This window comes from Hemibagrus wyckioides, linkage group LG09 (assembly GCF_019097595.1).
Source record: "Hemibagrus wyckioides isolate EC202008001 linkage group LG09, SWU_Hwy_1.0, whole genome shotgun sequence".
In the NCBI taxonomy this organism is placed as follows: domain Eukaryota; kingdom Metazoa; phylum Chordata; class Actinopteri; order Siluriformes; family Bagridae; genus Hemibagrus; species Hemibagrus wyckioides.
In genome coordinates, this window is record NC_080718.1 from 16033094 (window position 1) to 16058771 (window position 25678).

The window sequence follows — 25678 nt, forward strand, 5'->3', positions numbered from 1 at the left end:
CTTGATTGTCACTTTGGCTGATGGACCTTGTGGTGCACAGATTCGGTTGAGTCAAATGATTCGTCTGATTCGGCTTTGTCATCTGACTCGTCTGATTTGGCTGTTACGTCCGATTAGGCTGTGCAATCTGATTCAAATAGGTCATCTGATTCCGCCGACTTTGGTGTGTCATCTGATTCAAATATATCATCTCTCTTGGCTGACTTTGGTGTGTCTGATTCGACTGATTCGGTTGCCATCTAATTCATCTGAGTCATCTTATCCAGCTGATTTGACTGAAGTGTTGCAAACCAAGCACAAAATGAACTGTACAGGGTGGTACAATAGACGCTAAAGAAATAGTGTAGCTTTTTGGCTGTCATAGCTTTAACTTATTAACACTTCTCATCTGTATACAAAATAAAATAACAAATATGTTTGTGTTGTTTATTCGATATCAGTGTAGTAAAGTTATTAACTGGATTTATTTAACAGTCTCCCAGGATTGAAGCTCAAACAGTGCTCGGCTCTCTGGTCTCCTTCCCCAACCTGTACCAGCAGATGCCTTCACTGCAGTCTGCACCAAAATCTCAGGATATCACGGTCGGCAAAGACGACTTGAAGGTATGCTGCAGTACGGTCTTTTCCTTCACATGTACACATGATTTGTTTGGTTAGTTGCCACATGTGAATGTCGTTGTTGTCTTTAGGACTACCTAGTAAACACCCTGCTGAAGACGGCACGTAGTGAGCCAAATGAAGGAGCCAGGTAAACATTTGCCTTATTTCTATTCCGAGTACCACAGACAGATGATAAAATCACTAATTATATGTTAATGTATTTTCAAACCAGTAAATAAAGAAAATAAACCCCTTATCTCCCGAGCTGTAGCCTGTATTGCTGATGACGTGACCTTGTTGTGGTGATTTAGTTTGGAAATTTACGTTTTCTGCTGCTGTGGTGTCCAATTACTACACGCCTCCTTTCAAAGATTTATAGAAATACAAATGTACCATTTAAATTAAAATTTGATGATCACTGTCAGCAGTGTTGATAGAATTTGGAGTGCCAAAAACCTTCTAGTAGATGTGTGTGTGTGTGTGTGTGTGCAGAAGGCCTCAGGGAATAGGACACTTTCAAAACCACTACCATTTTAATCCACCAGATATAAATAGATAAACTTTTTGTATTTACATTACATGTGCAAATTGGCGGTAGATAATAAATATGAAGCAGCCTGAGAGTCTAGAAATAGTGTTAATAGTTGTAGTAGTTCAGTGTGAGAGTGTTATCACCTCTCACACCCCGGTAAACTATTGTACAATGTTATTGCAAATGGTAGGAATGACCTCCTGTAATGTTCTCTGTGACAGTGAATCTGAATGAGTCTTTTGGAGAATGAGCTCTGCTGACTCAGTAGTGTATTGTAGAGTTTGTGTCCAATGATAGATCCAGCCTTGCGAATTAGCTTGTTAATCCTGCTGGCAACCCTGGCGCTGATTCCCCCCCCCACCCCACCAGCGGACCACAACACAGTAAATGGCACTCGCGACCACAGGCTGGTAGAAGATCTCCAGCATCTTGTTACAAACATTGGTCTTCCTCAGAAAATAGAGATATTTGTAACCCTACGTTGTTACTTTGAGCTTAAAAACAAACTAATCACCTTTCAGGTAAAACAAAATACAGGATAAAAATTAGTGTTCTTGTTATTTGTGAAATTGAGTGTGTGTGTGTGTGTGTGAGAGAGAGAGAGAGAGAGAGCACTAAGCCATGTCTGTATGTATTTTTGTAGGTGTGTTGCTATCTGCAGTCTGGGTCTCTGGGTGTGTGAGGAGCTGGGGCAGCAAAAGATACACCACCAAGTAAATGATGCCATTAATGTTCTCGGTGTCACTTTAAAGGTTAGTGTGTTTTCTGTTGCATGCTCTCTTCCAATGTGGTGCTATAGAGCAGGGGTTTTCAAACGTTTTGCTGCCATGGACCTCTTTAACTGATAACAATCAAAAAATAAAAATGAAAAATCGGACCTCCGTCAGTGTAGGTTAATTTATAATAATTAATAAAAATAATTTAAATATTAGGCACGTCTTTTTTTTAATGTATAGACCTGCTTGTTTCAATTCACTTGACCAGAAACAGTCTAATAATTATAAAAAAAAAAACCCAGCAATAAATACAATAACTTTGGTAAAGGTGGATTGTGATTAATTGCTCTGTAACAGCATTATAACAGCAACTGACTATACTGTATGAACCCCTTGGAGTGTGTGGACTTTATAGTACATTGGCTTAATATTAATATCATATTACTTGTGTGTGTGTGTGCATGCATGTGTGTTTTCACATGATTAGCGGAATACCTGGAGAGGACAATAGAGCGCTCTGCTGTTCCTCTTTCTCTGTTTTTGAGAGCAACAAAAAGTGCAGGGACATGGTGCAATCATTTCTAAGCCACTTACACTCGGATGATGTATCCCATTTTAAGCTTTTTCATTCTATGCCCTCTCCCACCCAAAAATCGACCTTTTTGAGGTGCACAACTTGACATGGAATGAAAGAAAAAGAGGTAGTAGGTGGTGGGTAAAGGGAGCCTTCCTCTAAGAGCACTAAAAGCAGCTAGAGGATTATTGGAGCATCATTTTTTTGTCTTTCGCTATTTAGTCTTCTATTAGATTGTCTATCGGGTCATGGTTTGCAAACCATTCATGCAGTACCAGAGAATTTAATCAAATTCCAAATGACCAAAGCCCAGCTCTACAGATAATTGTGTGTGGTTAGCAATAATCAAAATCCATTACACTGAAAACTCTGTAGCTTTGCAGGGTTTTTTTTTTCTTTTCTATTTTGTTTTAGATTATCAAGTAATGATTTAGTTTATAAACCTTAAAAGCATACAATTTAATATTATTGTTTATCCATGTCCATCTTCTTTATTTTATTTACCAGGAATATTAATTCCTGACATGAAGCAGTTACATCATAGATCTTTGTTCTCTAATTTTTGCTTCTGTAAATGAATCTCTTCTTCCTCCTCTCTCCTTTCAGTTTGGCAATAAGGTCGTGGCCCATGTAGCCTGCGACATCTTCCAGCTACTGAACTGTCACTGGCAGCAACTGCAGAAACTGGAGCAGTCCCTTCCTAAAAGAATAATTGAAGTATGTGTATGCGGGTCTCCTTTTGACTAGACAAAATGTGGACGTAATTTACCGCTTTCACTACAGTACATTGGCTGCGGAAGAACAGTGATTGATTTTCGTTTCCTTCCCTTTTGTAGATCTTTGTAGCAACGATAGCATTTCTTCTGCCCAGTGCCGAGCATTCTACGGTAGAGGCAGATAAAAAGGTTAGTACAGGTGCTCTAAAGAGAGTGAAGTTTATTTACCTTGTCCCCCAATCCCACTTTCTTTCTTACAGTTTGTATAGTGTTAATTTACTGGCAATTGTTGAGTAATTTTCTCTTTTTTATATGTTGTGTGACATAGCTAAATGGAGTGTGTTTTTCCCCATTTTTCATGCTGTAGTTAATGGTATCCTTGCTGCTCTGCCTGCTCGACTGGTGCATGACTGTCCCGCTGTCCATCTTACTAGAGCCCATCTCCATGCCAATGCTGGACGATCCTGCCTCTCACAAAACACCTCTGTTGGACTACATATACCGGGTGAGTAACTTCAGTATAGCCTCCATATAGTGCAATTGCAATACTTTCATGGTACGGTATATGCTTTCTTGATTCCATACAAAGGTTCTGTCACGTAGTAAAGAAAGCTCATAGTTAAGCATCAAACACTGATGAGGGAACCAGGGCACAGAGTGAATGAGATATTAGTCCCTTGCTGTTGAGCAGATGCGGTCGGCCGCAGACCTTTGTGCTGATGTCATGCTCAGAGGGAAAAATGGCCAAATTATTTAAATACCCTATTGTTCAATTGATAAGCCTGCCAATGAATGCTGAACTTGAGAATTCAACTCATCATCATATGAGAGAAACTGCACCTGGTGCAAGGACAAAAAAAAAGGACGAAATAAATGTTGTTAGTTTCCCCCTTCACTCATATGACTGTTAATCATTTGCAGATAGTCATTACATGCACAGTGGGTTTACTTTATTTTCTAATTTATCAGTGTTAAGGACAGTACACTGCTAGAGCACTTACTATAACTCATGCCTTTATTTGCCTTTTGTGGTGAGAATAATGCAGAAACGATCGTACATGTGGAGCATACTTTAGTTCAATGCAGCTACTGTGGGTTAGACAGAAACACGTTCTCGTGTTAACCATGATGGTTTTTAATTTTAATGATGTCTGCTGAGATTCCCTGCAGTACTGGAACTGCTGAGTGTTCATCAATGTATTACACCCATGGAATAAAACAAGACATGGTGTGCTGATACAGCAAAATAATCAATGACTTGAATCAATGGCCCGATGTGAATAGGGTGACCTGGTACAACCCCGAAATTTGATTCTTTTTCAGTACCAGCATGCACTGACCCATATTTTGTTGTTTACAAAAGTACATTTAATATCCATTTATATTACAATTTAATATTTGTTTAAAATATGCAACAGATCATGTTATCTATTGCATTGTGAGAACAGGTTATAACAGCTGGAATCAATCGTTCTCTCACCACCTTGGTTTTTCTGAATAAGTTAATAAGACAGAAATACAGCTTGTTAAAAAAAACCCACAAGGCCCTGTATCTTTATCATGACAGAAAGCGTGATGTTACAGCTTTAACCCTGTTACAAAGCACCGGCACTGGAGACTCCTTCCATAATGATGAAATAAATATTTCCTTACAAAAAGCTTTATTGTATCTTCTATCATTACACGTTTATTTAAATCAATTTAAGTGGAGCATCAGCTATTCAAGTACACAAAAATATACAGGCACAAAAATATAAACAACAATTTAGAACAATATGTCAGGCGAATATTAGGTTTTTTTTATGCAGTTTTTATAGTTATATTTTTTATTAAATAGATTTTTTTTTTTATACATTTTATGATGCGCTATGTACATGATAGGTTTGCTTCTAGTGATAGAGATGGATCCTAATGACACAGAATTGACCCGTAAGAAATTAAGTGTGTATAAAGCTCCAGATGACTCTGTTTGAGTAGCTTCCTCTACTCTTGTCCAGTGGACTGTTGCTATGCACGACAACCACTTAGTCACCAAGCACACAACCCCTTAGGAGAGCATCTGCCTCATTTCTCATGCGAAAAATCCAGTGTTCTCTTTGTGTTTCCTGGATAGAATCAGCGGTGAGCATTTTACTATTGAGGGATCGTCACTGAAATATAATTGTAGATGATTTAGTAGGCTCGTGGGACCGTGCATTATGGGATTTCTCGTGTAGTCCGTATAGGATTATATCTTTGTAGAAGTCCAGGCACAATTATTACGGCATGAAGAGAAACATTTGCTGTCTGCACGTAATTCTGAAATAATGAAGTAGTAACATCTTGTGACTTACATCAGATAGCTAATCAGTAAAGCTTTTTAATATAGATTTTAAGCAGTATCTGATCATGTTTGTTTACCTTCTGGACTTGCTTGTGTGTGCTGTGTTTGAGAATGAGCCAAAGGGATAAAGTCTTAATTAAATCAAACAAAGCAGCCCTGTTCAGGCACTGTGATAAACTGTGCTGGACCGTGTCTTATCTTGTCCAGCCAACAGAGGCATCACCATCTGTTTAAGCACATTCATACAGTGCCATACTGCATGAGAAATTGATTATTAGTCCATAAAACCCATTGAATAGGGTTTCTGGCTTAGCACAGTAAATAATGTCTCGCTTCCATATGGTGGCCTACTGTAGGGCTCAGCTAGAATAATCCACATGCGCCGACATTCGCTCATAATGTTTCAATTTTAAAGACTGTTCCTAAGGGTGTTTGCTCTGGGTTTTTTTTCAATAGGAAAATACCATCAGGAGCAGAAAATTAAATTTTCCATTAAGTTTACTTTATAGAGATCAGTCATTTTAGCTGAGAACCTTATCGCACTGCGAGTTTGAACAGTGTTTGCTTTTATAAGGGTCCGTCTGGCTGCTTATGATTAAACATCCCTCAACATTCATTGATAATAGATACAATCTTATGATGTTATTTATTAAAAAAAAAAAGCTCTGTAGCTTTATCACAGTGATGATGTTAGGATTATACTTAATTGATGTGACAGTGTAATTTTGAAAATAAGATGCTTTTGAAAATGATTAACATTGGACAGATTTTTCATGATAGATTTAAACAGTATGATTTTTTTTCATGAACTCAATGTGTGTTGTATTATTATTATTATTATTATTATTATTATTATTATTCAGCTAATGTTGTGATGTTAGTTAACCCGATTAAATATTTTGGATGAAGTCGCATGATTATATAACATTAGACCGCTTATATGAAAATTAACATTAAACTTAAGCTACCTATCTCTTTTTACCCATCAGATCAAAAATAATAAATGAAAAAAGAAATGACTTGTTATTGTTCAGAAGCTCTAGTGAAAGGTCACAGTATAGCCAGTTGGTGGAGCCCATATGGAATGTGCATATGTGTTACATCTGTGTCCTTTTTCTTCCTATTTGTTTAGGTGCTCCACTGTTGTGTATCCGGCTCTAACCTGCACACACAGCAGAGCCACTACCTCCTGAGTCTGGCAGATCTGTCTGCAGACTATGACCCCTTCCTGACACTAGGCCAGGTCAAAAACTCTGAGCCCCCACCTATGCACAATAGCACAGGGGAATTTGGCAACCTTCTCACAGTGGCTGAGGGTAAGTTCAGCTTATTCTTAATGAGTTAGATTTAGCTGTGCTTCAAGAACTCTAGCAAGTTATTGTGTACAGTATTTCTTTTATTTCCATAATTATGCCAAGTTTGCATTTATATGAGCTATTAAGAGAGCAGTGGCGTATTTGTAAAGCTTCTCCATCGTCTCATTTTCCTATCCAAGGATGCAGGATGCCAGTAGGATTTTATTGCTCTGCAACATTTTTTAAAATGTATTAGACGAAATATAGCACTATCTGAGATGAAACGACTAAAAAGCCATGCATTAGTCCTCTATTTAAAAGCAGCCCATTTATGCTAATTATTTAAGAATTTATTTTCCCTTCATTTGACCTTGTTCCATCCATTAAGTTATTTTTAAAACTTTTCTAATGGTTTTTTTTTTTTAGAGGTTCCTATTTTTCAGTAGTCATGCTTTTTATGATGGTATGATAGAAGAAGAAACAGATTTTTTTTTTTACTGTACCAAAATCCACTGATATACCTTTCATACTTATATACAAGACAACTGCTGCTAAAGATCAAATTAAAAGCAATATCAATACACTCATATTGATTAGCTCACCTTCAAGCCATCTCTGTCCTTAATGCAGTGCACTAGGTTTCCTTTTTTTTTTTTTTTTGCTTTAATGGTTGTGATGGTATTGATGGCACTGTCAAAGTGCGCATCCTTTTCACTCTCATCACAACACTAGAATTCCCCTTTGAGCCGTCCTCAGCATTTGCATAGCTGTTATTCCCAGAGTACTGTTGAGCTCACTGTAAAAGGTGTGATGCTCATTAGTGCAGCTCTTTGAGTACTTTTTCCTTTTTATTGTGGAGACTGAATAGAGCCTTTGAAGGTGTCTTTGATTCAGTCTTAAGATACCCAAAAACCTGCAAAGTGACTATGCAAAAATGACACAAAAGGGAGATTTTTGGTTAGAACTAATAGCTGGTATCATGACTCTTTGAGCCGAAGCAAAACCCTCTATTTTTTTTACATAGAGAATCTGGTAATCATGAGCAGAGACAGCTAAAGGAATATAAATTCCTCCAGAATCAAATTGATTTTATATTCAGCCTAATGTACTGATATACTAACATATGTGCTTATGATTTCAAACTTGTACATGGAGTAATCTTTCTACTTATACTGCAGAAAAGAAACGAAGGAACATGGAGTTGATTCCTCTGACAGCTAGAATGATAATGACGCACCTCGTCAACCATTTGGGGCACCAACCTCTCAGCGGCGGCCCTGCACTACTGCACAGCATGGTTAACGAAAATCATGACAACCCCTACGTGGAGTCGTCTGAACTCTCCTCAGAGGTCTTCAAGAGCCCCAACCTGCAGCTTTTCGTCTTCAATGACAGCACACTCGTTTCTTACCTGCAGATTCCTGCTGATCCCATGTCTCTCTCAAGCTCAAACTCCAAAGAGAACTCGCCTGAAGTGCGAGTGATTGTGCGGGACATCTCTGGGAAGTACTCATGGGACGGCAGTGTACTTTACAAGACTTTAGACAGGACAAACTTGCACTGTAGCAGCACAGGGGATGAGCCTTCACACCTCCACAATAACTGTTCATCAACTTCCTCCAAGCAGACCTCATCTCAGGCCAGTAGATGCCCTTCAGAGCTGGAAGTTGAGGATAGTGTGGATGTACTGGACCAGCTGCTGGAGGAGTTGGGCCACAGCAGTCCTGAGTGCCTGCCTCAGCCTCAGCAGAGACTTACGCAACCAGCTCCAGCACCCGTGGGCATGACCCCAGAGACAGAGGGTGCCATCATGGAAGCTATTCACAGACAAGCACAGCAAGAGGAGGAGGAGCTCACCTGCAGACGAAATGAAGACCCCAGTGTCAAAGCAGTCAGTCAGAGGGAGCCCGTTCACCAGGAGCCCAAAGCACCGTTCTATTTTTGCCGCCTTCTGCTAAATGAGCTTGGCATGAACTCCTGGGACCGCAGGTATATGTCCATTGCTGTACATTTACTTTTCCCACTGGTGCGTGAGAGAGATTTTTTTTTTTTCGTTAATTGGATCACTGTATTGAGTTCAATCTCTTTAGCAATTATAAACCCATGGAGGAGCTTAGAGTACCACATCTTCAACTGTAATCTCCAGCCACTTCTACCATTTTCCATTCAGCTTCTCAGCTTCTGTGCCGATGCACTCCCACTGTTTCCATTCTGCTCCACATTCTCTATTTAATGCAAAGAATACACCACTGCTAGTACTGAGTGGCCACCTGTGGATAAATGACATGGCTTTTTTTTTTTTGGTGCTATAATTATCGGAACCCATGCAACCAATTGTTTTTAATACTGTCAGTGTCTGCCATGTTGTAAATCTTATCTTCACTGAAACAGCTTTGAGAGAACAATGTAGATAAGAGAGCGAATTAAATGCATTAAATAATTATGTAGAGGTATTGTCTTGATTGCATTTTCTTAATTGCAGAAAAAGCTTTCATCTGCTGAAGAAGAACTCAAAGCTCTTAAGAGAACTGAAGAATTTGGATTCGAGGCAGTGGTAGGTTTTAGATGCTCTCATGCTCATCTTTAAGTGCTTCATTAGGTTTCAAATGGTATGCAAGCTTTTAGCTCTAATTACCAACTCTTTGTGAACAAAGACTAGTTATATTATCTATGCACAATTGCACCGGAAAATGCTAAACCATGCTCAGATATGATAAGGCAAAGAATGAAACTACCTCATTGATGCATAGGTAAAGCCGAACTGAAAGCAGTTGTAAAGCTATATTTTTTTTTTTTTTTTGTGATACATTGTTGCACCATGCTGATTACTCAAAACCTCAATTATAGCATGCATTTGCTGAAAAAATCACCTAGTGCAATACCCAGTGTGGCTAAATCCTTTTAAGAGCACTATTAGTGAGACATGTCTTAAGGCCACTCTTAGCTACCCCTTTCTTTCAACCCCCTACTAGCCTAATCCTGCCCATCTCTGGCAGAACACAGCTCAGCACTCCTCAAACCACAGCGATCAATAGGCACTCAGAGTGGCTAATTACAGAGGCTTATTAAAGAATACCCCCAGGATCGGCCCAAACTTTCTCCCTGTGCGCATACCTGCCCTGTGCATAGCAACCGCTGTCTGAGCATGCCGAGCATCACAGTGCAAGGGCATGGTGCTTCCACAGCAACACTGCTCAAATGATGGAGAAGAGGATATAACGTTTATTCATTTTACACGAGTCGCACCTTTTTAATTACTATATTTTCACGTACTATCTACTTAAATGTACACTCTATCATTTCATTTGTTTAATATACTGGTAAGGGGTTGACACATTTTTGCTTTTGGTCAGCTTTGTAGAAGAAAAACATAAGAATGTCTTGAGCTCTTTTCTGTTCATTTTTAAAATTTGTTCCACTTACTTGCATGTTTATGGGATTTTATTTAATTAATGAATAATAAATAAATAATAATTCATTATAATTAATTATGATTACCATAGAATGTGATAATTTTATTATTGCAATATAATAAAATTATCACATTGTATGGTAATCATAATTAATTTTATTTCATAATCATAATTAATTAATATTAGATTCTAGGTCAAAAATTTGGACAATTTATTGGGCATCCTTTTTGTCATATTTGAAAGTCATACTAAATGTAGTGTCAGTAATTTTACTGTGTCCATGTGTTTCAGTCGAGAGACACACAAAATTGCTGTGTTCTATATCGGTGAAGGCCAGGAGGATAAGTGCTCTATATTGTCCAATACTGAGGGCAGTCAAGCATATGAGGACTTTGTCTCTGGGCTTGGATGGGAGGTACAAATCAACCATTCAATCTGTTACTTTTTTGCACTGGCACATTTATACACATGCTACAACAGGGAATTTCCATTTCTTGAGTGAATAGCATTGTCTTCTCTCTTGTCTCAAACCCCACAGGTGGACCTGGCTACTCACTGTGGGTTTATGGGAGGTTTGCAGAGGAACGGTAGCACAGGAAACACTGCACCATACTACGCTACCTCAAACGTGGAGGTCATCTTTCATGTGTCCACGCGTATGCCCTCTGACTCAGATGACTCTATAACTAAAAAGGTATGGGTCATCTCATCTTTATTCACTGATATTCAAAGTATATTGTCGTTAAATAGTTAAGCGACTTTATCCTAATATGTTTTGATACAACTAATCATGTTATATTTTCCTGTCTCTACTTACATATTCATACAATTTTCAAGACTGCCTGGTGTATCTAGGGAACTGTTAGGCTGATAGTAGATTAGTGTCACAAAGCATGTGACAGGCACACGTAAGGCGTGACTCTGTGGCTGTGCTGTTGATTACCAGGCTCTGTGTGCTTGCTGTTAGCTGAAGCACTGTAGAGCCGAAGAGAGCAGTAGTCATGTCCTGCCTCAGTAATGGTTTTGACTCTCTCGATTCCTGCATGTGCTGTGACCTGGGCCCCGATCATCCCATTAAGTCATTGTGCCAAGGCCAGGGTCCTGCTAGATGCCCTGCTGTCAAATTCCGCCCGTGTTGGCGGGGTAGCGATCGACAGGCGTTAGCTCGTTAGCACTGGCGAAATGAGCCACCAGGCTCCTGCTTTGCGAATGCCGCCAATCTGATCATGTGCGCACCCACAGAGAGGAGATTCATCAGGAAGATCACACTGGCACGGCTCACTGTTAGTGTTTTATTAGTCTGTCTCAGGCACATTCGATTTTCCCCCAGCCCAACGCATGCACTGGAGGCGTGGTCCGGCAGTGTGTAGGTGTCCGTGTGTGTGTGAGCTCATGGTGGAAGGGTGTGTGCTGTAAGCTGTGTTCGATTCATTTGGGGCCCCTTAATTGCTTTGCTCCTTCTCTGGTGGTAACCAGGAGGCGAGTGTGTGCTGCAAGGGTGTAGAGGGAGGGGGTAATAATTCTGCTTTATCAGCCACAGCCAGGCAGGAAGTTACCCTCTAAATTACAAATGTAACTTTGAGTCAGGAGGAGGGGAAGATGGGAGAAGGAGAAAAGAATAAGAGAGGAATTCCTGAATTCAATTTTGTGCTGGGGGGCAGAGCAGCTGGCTGTGCTAGTAATGCAGTTATTTGAAGGGCTCAGCCATTCAAGGCCACGGCCTGTCGGAGGCAGCCGGTCAGCCTGACACACAACTCACAAACACACACACACTCCGTTCTCCCTCATAGAGTCATAGAGGCATGCTGGAGAGGAGGAGGAACACTGCTGTATTCGGGGCATGCATAGTTCATTTGTGTTTGAGAGTATATTGTGAGTATGTGTTCACAGTTCACTCTTACAAATGAGGCTAGGTGAGGGTTAAATGAGGCTAATAATACCGAGCATTCATATTAACAAACCTGTCTTTTTCCTCTACTATCCAGCTCTAGTCATCCTAATCATGCATCGTCACAATGCTGTCTTTAACACCTGCCACATTTCAGTTTAGTTGGAATCTCTAATACGTCTACAGCATGTTGTGTATTTCCTCTCTTTCCCCTGACCTATTTACATGCCATTGATTCTTCTGCTGTCACTGAAATGGATCAGCATACACTAGTCCAATCAGCTTGTTGTGGATTTATTTAATTCTAGGCTATTAGCATAATTAAGGGCTTAGGGGAAAATGTAGTAATTGCATTTTTTTGGTGGAGAGGGCATGTTTTGCTAATGGCTCATTAGGCGCCAGTGCATTGGCAGATGTTCCACAGCCTATCAAAAGATCCTGCCTTAGCTTCAATTTGTTTTCTGTCCATTTTAACCATTTAAATATACGTTAATTTATAGCTAAAATAATTGAAATGTCATGTCATTAAACTTTTCCCTCATATTTAAACCTGTCACTCTACAACTACATACCCGACATTGCACAGGCAGACTGAATATTCTGCTATATTATAATAATTAATAATATGCTAATAGAAACTATGCTGTATATGTGAGATTGGACTACAATTTGTTTCATTCGCTGACATTTGGTTTCGCAATGGTCGTCTTACCTTGGAGTACAACCTAGAAAAAATAATATTTCCTTGAAATGTATTTCCTACTTTAATGTAAAATGAAAATGTTTGCAATTTGACAGGCAGAGCAGTAAATTTAATCTGTAATTGCCTCATTACGATCCAATCTCTTAAGCGTATTTTTTCTACGTTTGAAAGCATTATTACAAGATGCAGGGCCATTTTTGCGAACCTAAAATTAGTGCTTCTTCAAAACAAATTTTCATAATCAAGTCTTATTAGAGTGTGTCCACATTGTCAGTGTCCGGTGGAAATTGAATCATTAGTGTGTTCTTTGAATCAGGCCAAAGTGCTCTTAAAGTAACATCACTTGTGGCTACTGGATGATAAGCCTGTAAGTCTCGGTTTAATAGTGATCACTTGGGAAAACATTTATCATTTTAATTTATGTTAAAATTGCTAATAATTTGTGTCATTAAATGTGTCAGTCACAGCAAACATGATCATATACACTCATTGTTCTCAATATTAGGAACACTAATACTCCCTTTGCTCTCAGAACAGCCTCAGTACCTCTTACACGGATTCCACAAAATGTTGGAATCATTCCTTTGAGATTCTGCTCCATGTTGATGTGACTGCATCACACAGTCCTGCAGATTTTTCAGCTGCACTTTCATGCTGTGAATCTCCCCTTCTACCACATCCCAAAGGTGTTCTGCTAGATTCGGGTCCGAACTCTCTGACGTGTTCATGATACCACTTTTGCTTTATGTCACGGTGCATCAGGCTGAAAGTAGCCATTAGAAGGTGGTATTTTGTTGCTATGAAGGAATGAAGACCCAAGGTTTGGGTGAGTCTGTGTCTACTGTAGACTCTGTTCTGTTCTGACAGAAGTGGTCTTCGGCTTTTGTATGCCATCCCCTTCAAAGATTCTGCTATTCAGTTCATCACAGTTATACACAGTGGCTTTCTGAGTTGTTGTTTTGTTTTGTTTTTAATTGCACCGTTACTGTATTGACTGTTGTGCATGAAAATTCCAGGAGATCAGCAGGTTTAAAGATATTCACACCAGTCCATCTGACACTATCAGAATCACTGAGACCATATATTTCCCTATTCTGATGGTTGTTGTGAACATTACCTGAAGCTGCAGGCTGGTATCTGCATGCGTTTATGCATTGCACTGCTGTCACATGATTGGTTGTTTAGGTGTTCCTAATAAGGTGCCTGTCTAGTATTATTTAGATTTGACCTCCTTCATCTCCATCAGTATTAGTTACTTTCCAATAACCCTCTCCAACAAGTTATTAAATTCAATGTTGTAGCTTTTAAAACCAGACAAAAATGCCTATTGATGTGAATAACTGCAAATACCTGTGTGCATGTTGCCCTTTGATGGATTGGTGTTCCATCCAGGATATAATTTATAAATCGGCTGACTAGGATTAAGCGATTATTAAAGATGAGCTGGCTGTTGCCCTCAGACGTGAGTCAAGGATTGTTATATTGTCTTAGACAACGAGCACTGGCTTATTTCACACTCTGTCAAAAACATTTTTGTGCACGTGGATCCGACACAGATTTGTTTGGCGATCTGACACTAGCTATTAAGAGATCGAGACTTTGTAAACGTATTGTTTGAGAGGGTCAGGTAGTCATCAGTGGTTTTAGTAATTGAAACAGTGAAAATTTTACTCAATTAATCATTTTTACTTGTTTAATCATGCTAAGTCAGGTGTTTGGGAAACACCAAGTGTCATAGAGCATGCTTTTTTGGTTAACTCACTTATTGGTTTCCAGCAGCTAGCAGCACACAAAAAAAGTTTGTAAATATAAATTAACACTGATGAGAGATTTTGGAGCAACATATTAGACATCGCTCTCCACCACCAATCATCGAGACACCAGTTGACTGACTATGTTTTGATCTCCATCCCTTCAGTACTTACCAAGATACATCATGTTGATTTTTCCTCAGTATATCTATAATGTATGTGTCTTTCAGTTTTTATATATCTGCCTCTTGTATCTAGCTTCGTCATCTGGGAAACGATGAAGTGCACATTGTGTGGTCCGAGCACACAAGGGACTACCGGCGGGGCATCATCCCTACCGACTTTGGGGATGTACTGATCATCATCTACCCAATGAAGAACCACATGTTCTTTATTCAGATCATGAAGAAACCACAGGTATGCCCACTGCTCATGTCCAAGTGCTGCATGTTTTCATGGATGATAAAAGGATGATAAAATGTTTATAATATGGTCTACCTTTAATAACGTACTATATACAATAATATAGAACCATAGAGTTTGCTGGTTATATCAAAATATTTACAGCTATATCTTTTAAAATCTTTGGTTTCTTGACTCAATGGACTGTTAGTCTGCCTCCATTGCATGCCTTACTCAACTCAAGAATCCATAAATGCCCCCTCCCATACCTGAGACCATTACTGCACTGTCGGCTTGCTGCTCTCATCATTTCCCGACTAGCTTTCATCTTCACCGTTCACTCATACCGTGTGCACACACACACATACACACACACACACACACACACACATCTGTTGCATGCTTGGACGTCAGACAGGTCAAAAGCTTCATGAGTGACCAAAGTAGGGCCATTGATAATTTCTCTACAAGCGTAATTGAATTACACAGTAGTACATTCGGGGAGCTTTTAGATAGCAAATATACAATTGCTGTCATATTCACATACATTTTGGATTGAAAACTTTATAAGCAATGATGAAAGCCAGTATAAAAAAAAAACAATACACAGTAAATTATCCTGCAGTGCCACAGTGGTAAAAGCATCCATAAAAGCACAGAAGGCAGAGCTGTACTTGATGAAATTCCCTTGGCTGCATCAGTGCCAAGACAAATAACTCAATGCTGTGTTCAATGAGTACAAGCCTTGAGAGAGGGAAGTGCAGCATTCCTTATTGACTGGAGTCATTTTGGTCTGTCATGCTTATTGATTTTCTTTGGCGATGTGGATGCGTAATTGTCATAGAGCGAAAATAGAGTGATCATTATCTCAGCTAAGCCGACGTGCGACAATACGCGTTGTTTTAGGCCTTCATGCTCATCCCTCGATTCTGTTAATGATTTTAAAGACATCTGTCTTAGAAAAAACATTTCCCAGTGACCGATGCCTTTAAATCAGACCGTTTCCTCTTTTCTCAGGTCCCTTTCTTTGGCCCTCTGTTTGATGGAGCAATAGTTTCAGGAACGCTGCTGCCGAGTCTCGTACGGTCCACATGCATCAATGCCAGCAGGGCGGTGAAGTCTCGACTGATGCTCTACCAGAGCTTGTATCTTTTCAGCACATTCTTCACATCTCAGAATTAATCTAAACCCAATTAGAAAAAATAAGAATGGTACAAAGGTAGGATCTGAAAAAAAATGTATTATGGACAGTTTTATGTTACAGTTTATAAGCATTCCTAGTTTATTAGGGCTTAAGCAGAAACAAATGATATGAAGCAGGTTTCAGCCTTTTCCTGAATCCCTTTCTCATTCAGTCTACGCACCATAGTTCTCTTTCTTCCGTCTCTTGAAAAGGGGAATAAGAGGGCAAAAAGATGGTCACTTTTCACAGCTTTGAACAAAGGCTTGATCTGTTCTAATGAATAATTAAACTGTCTGACTCATGCTCATTGCAGAAACAGCTGCTGAACAGTACCTTTTTCACATCCACAGACACATCCACTCAGACCTTCGTTTCTGCTCTCCTTATCTCTGTCTGCCTCCTTTGCTCTTACCCCTTTCAGTATTTCTGCCTCTTCATCATACTTCCTTTTATTTTCTTTCTCATGCCTTATGTCTCTTTCTCCTCCGCTGTTCGGAACAATAACCTTGGCTTTGTCGCTGAAAGGCGACTGTATTCGTGCAGAGATGAAATCTCCTCTGGAGTTTCCTCATCTAACAATGGTCGGGGTCCATGCAATCTACCGTCTTGTTGTGCGACAGTGCTCCAAGGTAATTAGCTGAATATTTCTTCAAAGGGAGCGGCTGTGCTCGGGGTGCAGGCTGATAAAAGCAGGTGCTGCTCTGGAGAGGCCTCCAGCAGCCCACCTCTCTGCTACACCATCACTCACATCTAATTGGATGGGCTGTGGAGAAATGGCCACCAGCACTTGGCCAGGTGCACCGCAGTCCACCTCCTTGCCCTAAACTGCCCCATGCCACGTTTGTGCATTTGTGTAGCTGAGTGTGCTCTTGCTCATGCGTATATCTTTGCCACACCTTGTGCAGTGGTGCTGTTCTCGGGTTGGTGCAGCCAGAGAAGTAGTGTTATTCCAGAGGACCTGGTGGGAGCTCTTTGGACAGAGAAGCCTCTCTCCTGCTGACACTGTATTACACAGCCCTTTCAAATCACACATAATGTGTCATCTATTATTGATTCAGCTCTACTGAAAAAAATAGCTGCTGTGAGTTTGAAGTCTGGCGTGCCAGATCCCTTTTTTCAAGTGTGAGAGGACAGGGTTCATAATCTTAAAATTCATCTCCCAGATGTCCAGAAAGAAAGACGTTCCAGAAATAAAAAATGCCTTGAAAAAAAAAAATATTTGAAAGTATCAAAGGGTCTTCTGAGATACTGCATAAATATTGTGAATGAGCTGGATTTAAATGTGTGTAAAGTGTTTACTAAGGTCAATTTCTGGATTCATTTATTCATTAAGAATATTAACTGGAATATTGGTGTTTATTGGCTTTATGATTTGTTGAATATTCATGACACTCTCTGAGGACTATCTCTCTGTCATGATGTCAGACAGTGGAGGTGATTACCATGGGACTTGGAACAGTGGTCAGGTGGGGATTTAAGAGGTAAGACTGAGATTCACTGACCTGGTGAGTCTGCCTCACTAGCTTCCCTGCTGACCGGAATCGATGGTGTTAGCATGTTTCCTGACTTCTTTCTCTCTCCTTCACTCTCTCCCTGCTCTGGCCCTTTCTTCCTCTTTTCTTCAGTCAGATCCAGCTCCAGGCACCAATCAATAGCTATAATCTGTTCCTACCCATCGCCAGTCATGCAAGCTCCAGCTTTTAGCGCTCATCAGAAGGAGGACAAGAGGGAGGAGGGCTATTACCCAATAGTACTACCTTTCCTTGATGCTTTCTTCATCACTAATCTTAAATTAATCAGTTTTAATGAGCTTCATGACATGGCTTTCACCCTATGGTGGGTATTTTATGATATTTCTAGAGCCTTAGACATTTTCCTTATCACAATTATAAGTACCTATTTTGAGTCAGGAATTATATAGAAAAAATCTAATGCTATTCTTTTGCCTTCCAGAAATATCTATCCCTCCGGGGTTAAGTAAATATTTAAATTTTTATCTACCGTGTCAAATGTACTATACTCTGTGGAGTTTTTTTCTGCCTATAGGTAGAATGTCTAAGGCAGGCCTGTGTGAGTTAAGAGTCCAGTGCCCCCACCCAGTCACAATGTGGTGACTCTAATCCCATTTTCACTCCAGTACACTGGCTTCTCTCCCCCTCCCGCCTGCCTCCCTGCTCCTCCCAACTCACCAGCTGTTCCCAGAGGCTCCTTACAATATCAAATGTGTTCAGATTCCCCATACCCCAACACAGCCCCCTCCAATCCCCCTTCCCACTTTTTCTCCCACTCTTTCTTTCCATTTATTCTCAAAACAACCTTAGCGCAAACTCATATACTCTGCCCCTGCTATTCTTCCAACAAGAGGGTCTGTACATTCGGTTTTAGGTTGATGACCTCTCAAACACACACCCACACACCCACACACACACATGCATATTCTTAAGAAGTGGGTGGCTCTCTTCCACAGGGCTGTCATGCCCAGCCCTGACTAGAGAGTCACTCAGCCCCATATGGCATATGGTGTATAGCTGCTGCTTCATATGAAATGCACAAGTATTCTCCCCTCCCTCTGTTCTCTGACACTCCTCTAATGCTGAATGACTCATAGTATTATTGCTCGCTCTCTCTCTCTCTCTCTCTCTCTCTCTCTAACTCTCCTTCTGCTCATGAGGCCTGGAACAAAGACATCTCTCTCTCTCTCTCTCTCTCTCTCTCTCTCTCTCTCTCTCTCTCTGTTTCTCACAAACACAGACAAACATGCACATTTGCACAAATCACCCTGGGGCGATGCTTTCTTTTGGGTAACACCAGTTTAAATACAGGTAGAGATCAAGTTTGTAAACTTTTAACAAGTGACTGGCAGGTGGCAATGGATACGGTGGAGCTGTGTGTGTGTGTGCGTGTGTTTGTACAACAACTGTTTGTTTCATCGCCACTCATTGTTAATTGTATACTGCGTTTGTAGTGATAAGACTAGCCGCATCCTCATAAGATCCAAAAAGAGTCTTCCTTCACCCACTGTGGTACACAGTCCTGCACTGTGCCTTTAAATATCAGCCCCACCCAACCCTCCTGCCCCTCCCTTAAAAGTAGTGAACTCCAGTAGGCGTTTGTGCCTGACAGCTGTCTGTGTTCTGGCAGTGTCATGAGGGGGGGTGGTGTGGCTAGGTCTGGGTGAGATCCTCCAGTATGGGGAATTCTGTGCACATGAAGGGGTAGAGTTACCTTGAACTCACTCCATTATTACTGCTCCCTCAGGAGTAGCACACAGGCAAGCTGGGAAAACGTTACTTAATCACCTCTTAAGCATGAAGGATGAGTCTGTTAATTCACACTTGCCTCAGTTTGAGTGTTGCCCTGTGTGTACTTGTGAAGGGAATAAGCATATTATTATTATTATTATTATTATTATTAGGAGTATTAGTGTTCTATAATATCATATGTTGTACTTTATTTAAAAAGAGAATAGCAAACTACGTTCTCTGATAATAAGCTTGTACTCTGGAAAAAGTAACAGCACTGTGGTTAATATAATAAATCACAGCCAGTCATTTAGGGAGCGCATGAACCTCATGCTTGTTTTTAGCCGAGTGAGCTAGGTGACCGTTTAGGAGCCATGTTAATTGTGATTGATGGCAAGGCAGGCGAAGGGGGAGTGTTAAACCTACTTGTCTTCTCAGAGTAATTAGCATCCAGCTAGTCGTTCCATCTGTCTGGCCAAGCCTTCTTTAATTAATGAACTTTCTTTCTCCTCCCTTGCCAGACTGCTAACACTGGGACATAGCTGTTAGTCCTCTCAGGTTATCCAAATGGATGGTGCTTTGTGGTCTTTTTCCCATGAATACAATGGAGGTCCTCATTGATTAGTTTTGTATGAGATTTTTCAGATCTGTCTTACCCACTTTATGTGCCGCTGCTTAAACACAGTGATAATGAGCACGTTCCGGCAGCTTCAGTATTTAAGTGTTTGAGAGTGTGAGAGGATGTTTGAGTGTGATTGCGGTTGTGAAAGTATGACTGGCACTGTGGTTTTGGTCTGTTCTATTTTGTTTCTTGCTCATCAGGATGAAATTACTCGCAGCACCAACACTATCCTCAATGTGATACTCATTCCCAAACGCATCCTTAGAAGCCTCTAGTGGCTGTAGGCGTACGTGTGTGCGTTCTCCTGCTCTCTCTGATTTTCCTCTTGCTAATCGGCCTGGTCATTCACGACTGGCCCGTGTTTAAGCACATTTCCTATTCTGTGGATTCCTTTGTCTGAGGCTTGTGCTGATAAGAATCCTGCCTCTAGGGCTCTTGTGATATTGAAATTCTCCAATGCTGAGAAAGAGCCTTCAATCATTCATTATCAGTACCACACTGATTACTATTCAGTCTCCTCGGTTCCAGGCAGGCGTCTGTGCTCTGTCCCACCAGGCTGGGCCTGAATAGAGCACAGCACTGCTCGCTTATCCTCGCTTATCCTACACATATCCAATTCTTTCACTAAATGTCACAAAAATGTCACCTGCCATGTAACCCGCCGGTATTATGCTCTGTTTTTTCTTTAATCTTTTTTTTTTTTTTTTTTTTTTATTACAACCTCGAAGATAGCTCCAAGTATTTTGACACATTTTTACCCATTTCTATAATTAATACAAATGATTTATCTTTTTATATAGCTATTCTTTTATTCAGTGTTTATTCAGCAACATTGTACTAATTAGGTAGGCAAGTCAATGGTTTATTTATTTTTTTTATAGATTAAAATTAATAATCTAATGCACACTTTGGATTTTCTCATCTAGATCTTCTCATCTTTTCATTAGTCTCATTTGGACTATGCAGATTATTCGATTGTAAACGCAGGTCTTTCAGCGCTGTTTGTTTAAAGACCGTGGCTCTTTCAGTTTCTCATTACTGACAGTCTTAAAAGAGGATGGTTTAGTTGATTATTTATAAGTTCTGCATTAATGCCACTTTAAATAGTTCAAAGGCAGCGAGGGCTCCTCCACACGCTGGATGTAATTGTATTACGCTAAAGGATCTCCTTATGTTTGTCATTTGCATCTTTGTACAAAATGGAGTCCTCTGCATTGAAAGATAAACAAAACAACAGCAGAAAACAAGAGCGCAACATAAAAGTGTGCATCATGCTTTTGTCCAGCCCTTCTCTACACCAGAGGTGGTCTTTGATGTGGAAATGGAGTTTCTTTACATTCTAAAGTAGAAGACTGCAGTTGGTTGCTTAAGAGATACAATGGAGGGCTAGGCTGCAATGCATCATTGATTTTCTTGGAGTTTCGTTGTGCTTCTGTTGAGTTAACTACACACTAGGGTGTAAAGGCATGAAGAGAAACATGGCCTGTGTTCATACTGGTGCCATAGACCGTGTGTGAAAATAATTGGATACTACATTATTCATATTTTTATGATTATTTACAAAGCATTCCCCCCTCTGAGACAGACATCAACAAGGGCTTCTTAGAACTTTTTCTAAACACTTGGTTGCCAGTAGTAAAGGCTTTCTTTCATTTCTTTCATTGGTCTGCAAGGCGTACGATTTGTTTCTGAAATAAAGCACTTAGCATCTCATTTCACTGTGCACATCTTTGCAACAAACAGTGCATATAGCCCCTAATTAGTATTGAGAGACCCTACAAATCTATAGCCATTGTTATTCAGATTGTGTTATTCATGCTCAGTGCACAGAGCCCCAAGCTGAGGATACCATAGGCTTTGTTAGAATTTTCAGCATATAAAGCAGTAACCCCCTCTTATTTTTGTCTCCGATCTGAAAAGCTCTTCGTCCCTCCAGCACAGGCCGAAAATTTTTCCTCTTCCTCTAATGTGTTTGTCCTCACATATCCTGTTGGCTTTGACTCCAAACAATGGTGACAAACAGATTTAATCAATTATCCAGCATCCCAGATGAGCTCAAACTTCTATGAAAAAGTTATATCCACTGTATCCAGTGGTGTTATGTTGCTCAGTATTGTTAAAAAGAAGTGGAGTGAATTTTATAGCCTTGGGGCAGAGCGCTACAAGTGTTCCTGTGGTCTGTCCTGAGTTGTGTTGAATTTAGGCTTTGTCCAAAATGTATTTTGTTGACAAGTGCAGCAACATTCTCAAATTATCAGCCATCTTTTAACAAGAAGTTGAAAAAGTTCATTGTCTTTTTGCCCCATTTAAGACCTTATCCATAGCGTCTACAGCTAACTAAATGAGCTCCATGCAGGCATACTTGTTCTGAGCAGGCTCTTGATTAACCCTGGAGTGACTGGCTAATGTCATTGAAGGAGGACCACCTGGTGGGGAGGGGGGGCTGTACAGTCAGCTGCCTCTGAAAGCCACTGAATGCCTCGGACCAGGTGCCAGCTTCCACAGTCTAGCTAATTGTTGCCGTGTAATAGTGCGCTTGATTGCACAGAATGCCTCAAGGCGAGGATTAAGGAAGAAAAGAAGATGAAGGGGAAGAAAAGCTGTTGCCAAACCAGAAGTCTGTTTTCTGGCTTTCTTCCCCCCCCCCTCTCTCTCATGTAATATATTCTTGCCTTTTACTTTATTCTAATCTGTTCAGGTAGATCTGGCCCTCTTTGTTTTGACACTAAGCCAAGTCCTTTCATCCAAAAGATGGAGGATTAATGGATTGTCATCCATCTTGGTTTTAATTTTTGGGAGGCTGCGTTCATGTATTTCCGTCTGTGTCCTAGATCCCTGGTTTTGCCTGTGAAGCAGCTGCACTGTGAATATGAGCGGAGCTGTCCACAGCACCATGACCCAGCTCCTCCTGTAGCTTTCACTTTTCTATCAAAGATATCTTGTTTGACTGGACTTTCAAGTCCATTGTAGTCCTCTTCAGCATGTAACATCACAAAGTCCCTGTCAACCTGTGTCCATTGAGATATTCATGTTTAGCTTATTATTAAACATTCAGTATGTACAATGGCTCATGAATTAATCTCATTGCTTTAATGAAGAGTGATGAGAATGATGAAGCTTTCATCCTGAGAATCTCTGTGTCGGACATAAAAGCTTTTTAGAGATCTACACTGCCCGATCGTACTTGAGGCACGTTCACACTAATGCATCCATCGTGTTCTAACTTCTCCATAATGCACTGGTTACCGTTGATTGCATTTTATAGTATCAGCTTGTTTAATTATTTTCCCCATTGTGTTAGATATCTAAGCGGCTGCTTTGCTAGGGCTCTTGTAAAGGAGTGGAGAGGTTGTTCTGTCATCTGAATACAGCAGTAACCAAATCTTGTACAACTGATATAAAGCTCAGTTTAGGACTAAGGGATTTAACAAAAATATTATTGTGATTTAAGAAGCAATTATAATAACAAATTTACTTTTATTTACAAGAATTGGACATGGCAAACACCAAATAATGTTGAAAACATTAGACACATTACAAAAAAATGTATGCCATTGGGTGAACATTTATCAATTTTTTAGATTCCCTGCAAATTAAAAAATTGTCTGAGTTTCAATTGTAATAAAAATTCAGATAATATCCGCCATATCACTGAAATGTGTGTTGTGACTTGCGATCCCAATTCCACTACAGTACCATAATTATTTCAGTGCCAGAATGATTAATAAGACAATTAGGTATTCAGTAAGACATCACATAAATTGTTGTCCTTTCTGACAAATGGAAAGATTTATTATTGAATTGTTTTTTGTTTTTTTGTTTTTTTTTGTTTTTGAACAAAGCTGTTTCCCTCCACAGAGGTTTTTACCTGATGAGCCAAAATTACTACAAGATGTATGGTACTTTTTTTTTTTGACTAATCTGGATTTGTGCATCTCTGAGGAATAAAGAGTGCTTAGTCACTCCGCACATTTCCTTCTCCACACATCATCTGCTCCCCAGTGATGTAGTATACGAGTGCTCTCCATGTCCCTTCGGTGGCGCTATTAGAATGGTGCAACCTGTTGACCTTTTCCATTCTCACTCCATCCTGACAAGCCCTCTTCCTTGCTCCTCAGGTCGGATCAATAGTTACTGTGCTATTAAGAGAGCTAATGTTACGTGTTCATCTCTCGACGTGGCAGACGTTTGATTTAGCAGGCTTATAAATCTGTGTTCATGCCAGCCGAGTCTGTCGGGTCTTTGTGGGAATCTGCGCTGGCAGTGATGTCATGCTCATAATTCCATTTCTTTGCGTCTGGTTCTCAGATGGATGCTGGTGAGGTGAGATGTAAAGGACGTCCCCCTGGAGGTTCAATTAACCTGTCCTTACCCTCACCCCTCACCCCTCCCCTGCACCTTCAGCCTCACAGCTCTGGGCTTAATTAGGATAGGTGTGTAAAGACACACACTCAACTACACTCAAGTACATTTTTTTTGTTTGTTTGCTTACTTGGATTTGTTTTGAGCCAGCATTACTGGATATATGATATGAGGATATATTCCTATGAGGAAACAATGGCATCATCTCCATTGTTGTATATGTTCTTTTTCTTTCCATGTATATTTTTTTGTTCATTCCTTTATTCTTTTTTTTCTGTCATCCTGTCTCTGTGTCTCTCCCTCCAACCTATAATCACCTCACACCTTCTCTTGGTTTTTTCCACTGGGACAAACTTCACGCCTCAGTCCAATGGCGTGACAACAGGTACCTTTGCAGCAGTGGCCCAGAAATTCACCAATCAACACCTGCTTTCCCATGGGCTCATGTAGCTGACAGAAAACGGCATATAGTCCAACACTGGGGACATAATACCTCTCTCTTCCACTCTTCCTCTCTTCTTATGACTTGCCCCCACCCCTCTGTTTCAGTCTTTCTCCCCGCTGTAAAATGCTTAAAAGTGAATTATGTGTGATACACAATCTAGTTTAGGATTCAGAACAGAAGAATTTTTGATGCTTTTTCAGTACTAGTTCAGAAGGGATTAATTCTTCCAGTTTATGCATATGCATTCAGCAATTATTTATATTAAAGAAGTACCAAAATGTAAAGATAAGATTTTTAACCCCTTGCAGTATGGGAGACACCAGAAAACCTATGCTTTTCTGATATTTCAGCTAAATATGTATTTTAGAATAGATATATATTATTTTACAATTTATATTTCCAGTGGAAAAGCTTATTCAGTTGAAGCTGAAAAGATATGGAACATGAATGATGCTGCTCTTGGTAGCGATTACTTTTGCTTCTTGACTTTATTGAGGTGAACTTTGACCTGTGAATTTGTGAACCTTGGTTTTGTGAGCCAGTAGCAAACAAGAGGGCGGACTGTCACTAGTCAAAAGAAAAATAGGACTGTTTATCTTTTATGCCGTTAGCGTGGAGTTGCCTTGTCCGCTGACATACTCAAGTTTTTGCAGTAAAAGACTTTTTTTTTTGCACACAGTGCTTATTGTTTTGCAGCCAGTTGTCTTCCATCAAGTGCTTAGAGTAGTTAAGATGCTGTGACTGTTTAATTGATCTGCAGCAGACATCGAATGTGGGATTGCACCTTTTTGTGCACTGAAATTCAAAATTTTAGAAACCGAGAGTATAAGCAGTAATCTAGCCTAGACAGTAATTCACAAGTGCCTGACCCCCCCCCTTCCCAACACCCCCCCCATCTCTCGAACTGGCCA

General features: G+C 40.2%; 1 protein-coding gene across 4 annotated transcripts in view; it reads left to right on the forward strand.

The window, feature by feature from the left end:
• The window catches only part of ralgapa2 (Ral GTPase activating protein catalytic subunit alpha 2), a 91698-nt gene that overhangs the window by 52102 nt on the left and 13918 nt on the right, over positions 1-25678 (forward strand). For all 4 annotated transcript variants that reach the window (XM_058398462.1, XM_058398464.1, XM_058398465.1 and 1 more), the window contains 13 exons: positions 475-603; positions 690-748; positions 1776-1884; positions 3029-3139; positions 3259-3327; positions 3506-3643; positions 6594-6777; positions 7935-8745; positions 9239-9310; positions 10461-10584; positions 10708-10863; positions 14770-14928; positions 15931-16058. In XM_058398462.1, coding sequence (XP_058254445.1) covers positions 475-603; positions 690-748; positions 1776-1884; positions 3029-3139; positions 3259-3327; positions 3506-3643; positions 6594-6777; positions 7935-8745; positions 9239-9310; positions 10461-10584; positions 10708-10863; positions 14770-14928; positions 15931-16058 — 2249 coding nt within the window. The remainder of the gene's footprint in view (positions 1-474; positions 604-689; positions 749-1775; positions 1885-3028; positions 3140-3258; positions 3328-3505; positions 3644-6593; positions 6778-7934; positions 8746-9238; positions 9311-10460; positions 10585-10707; positions 10864-14769; positions 14929-15930; positions 16059-25678) is intronic.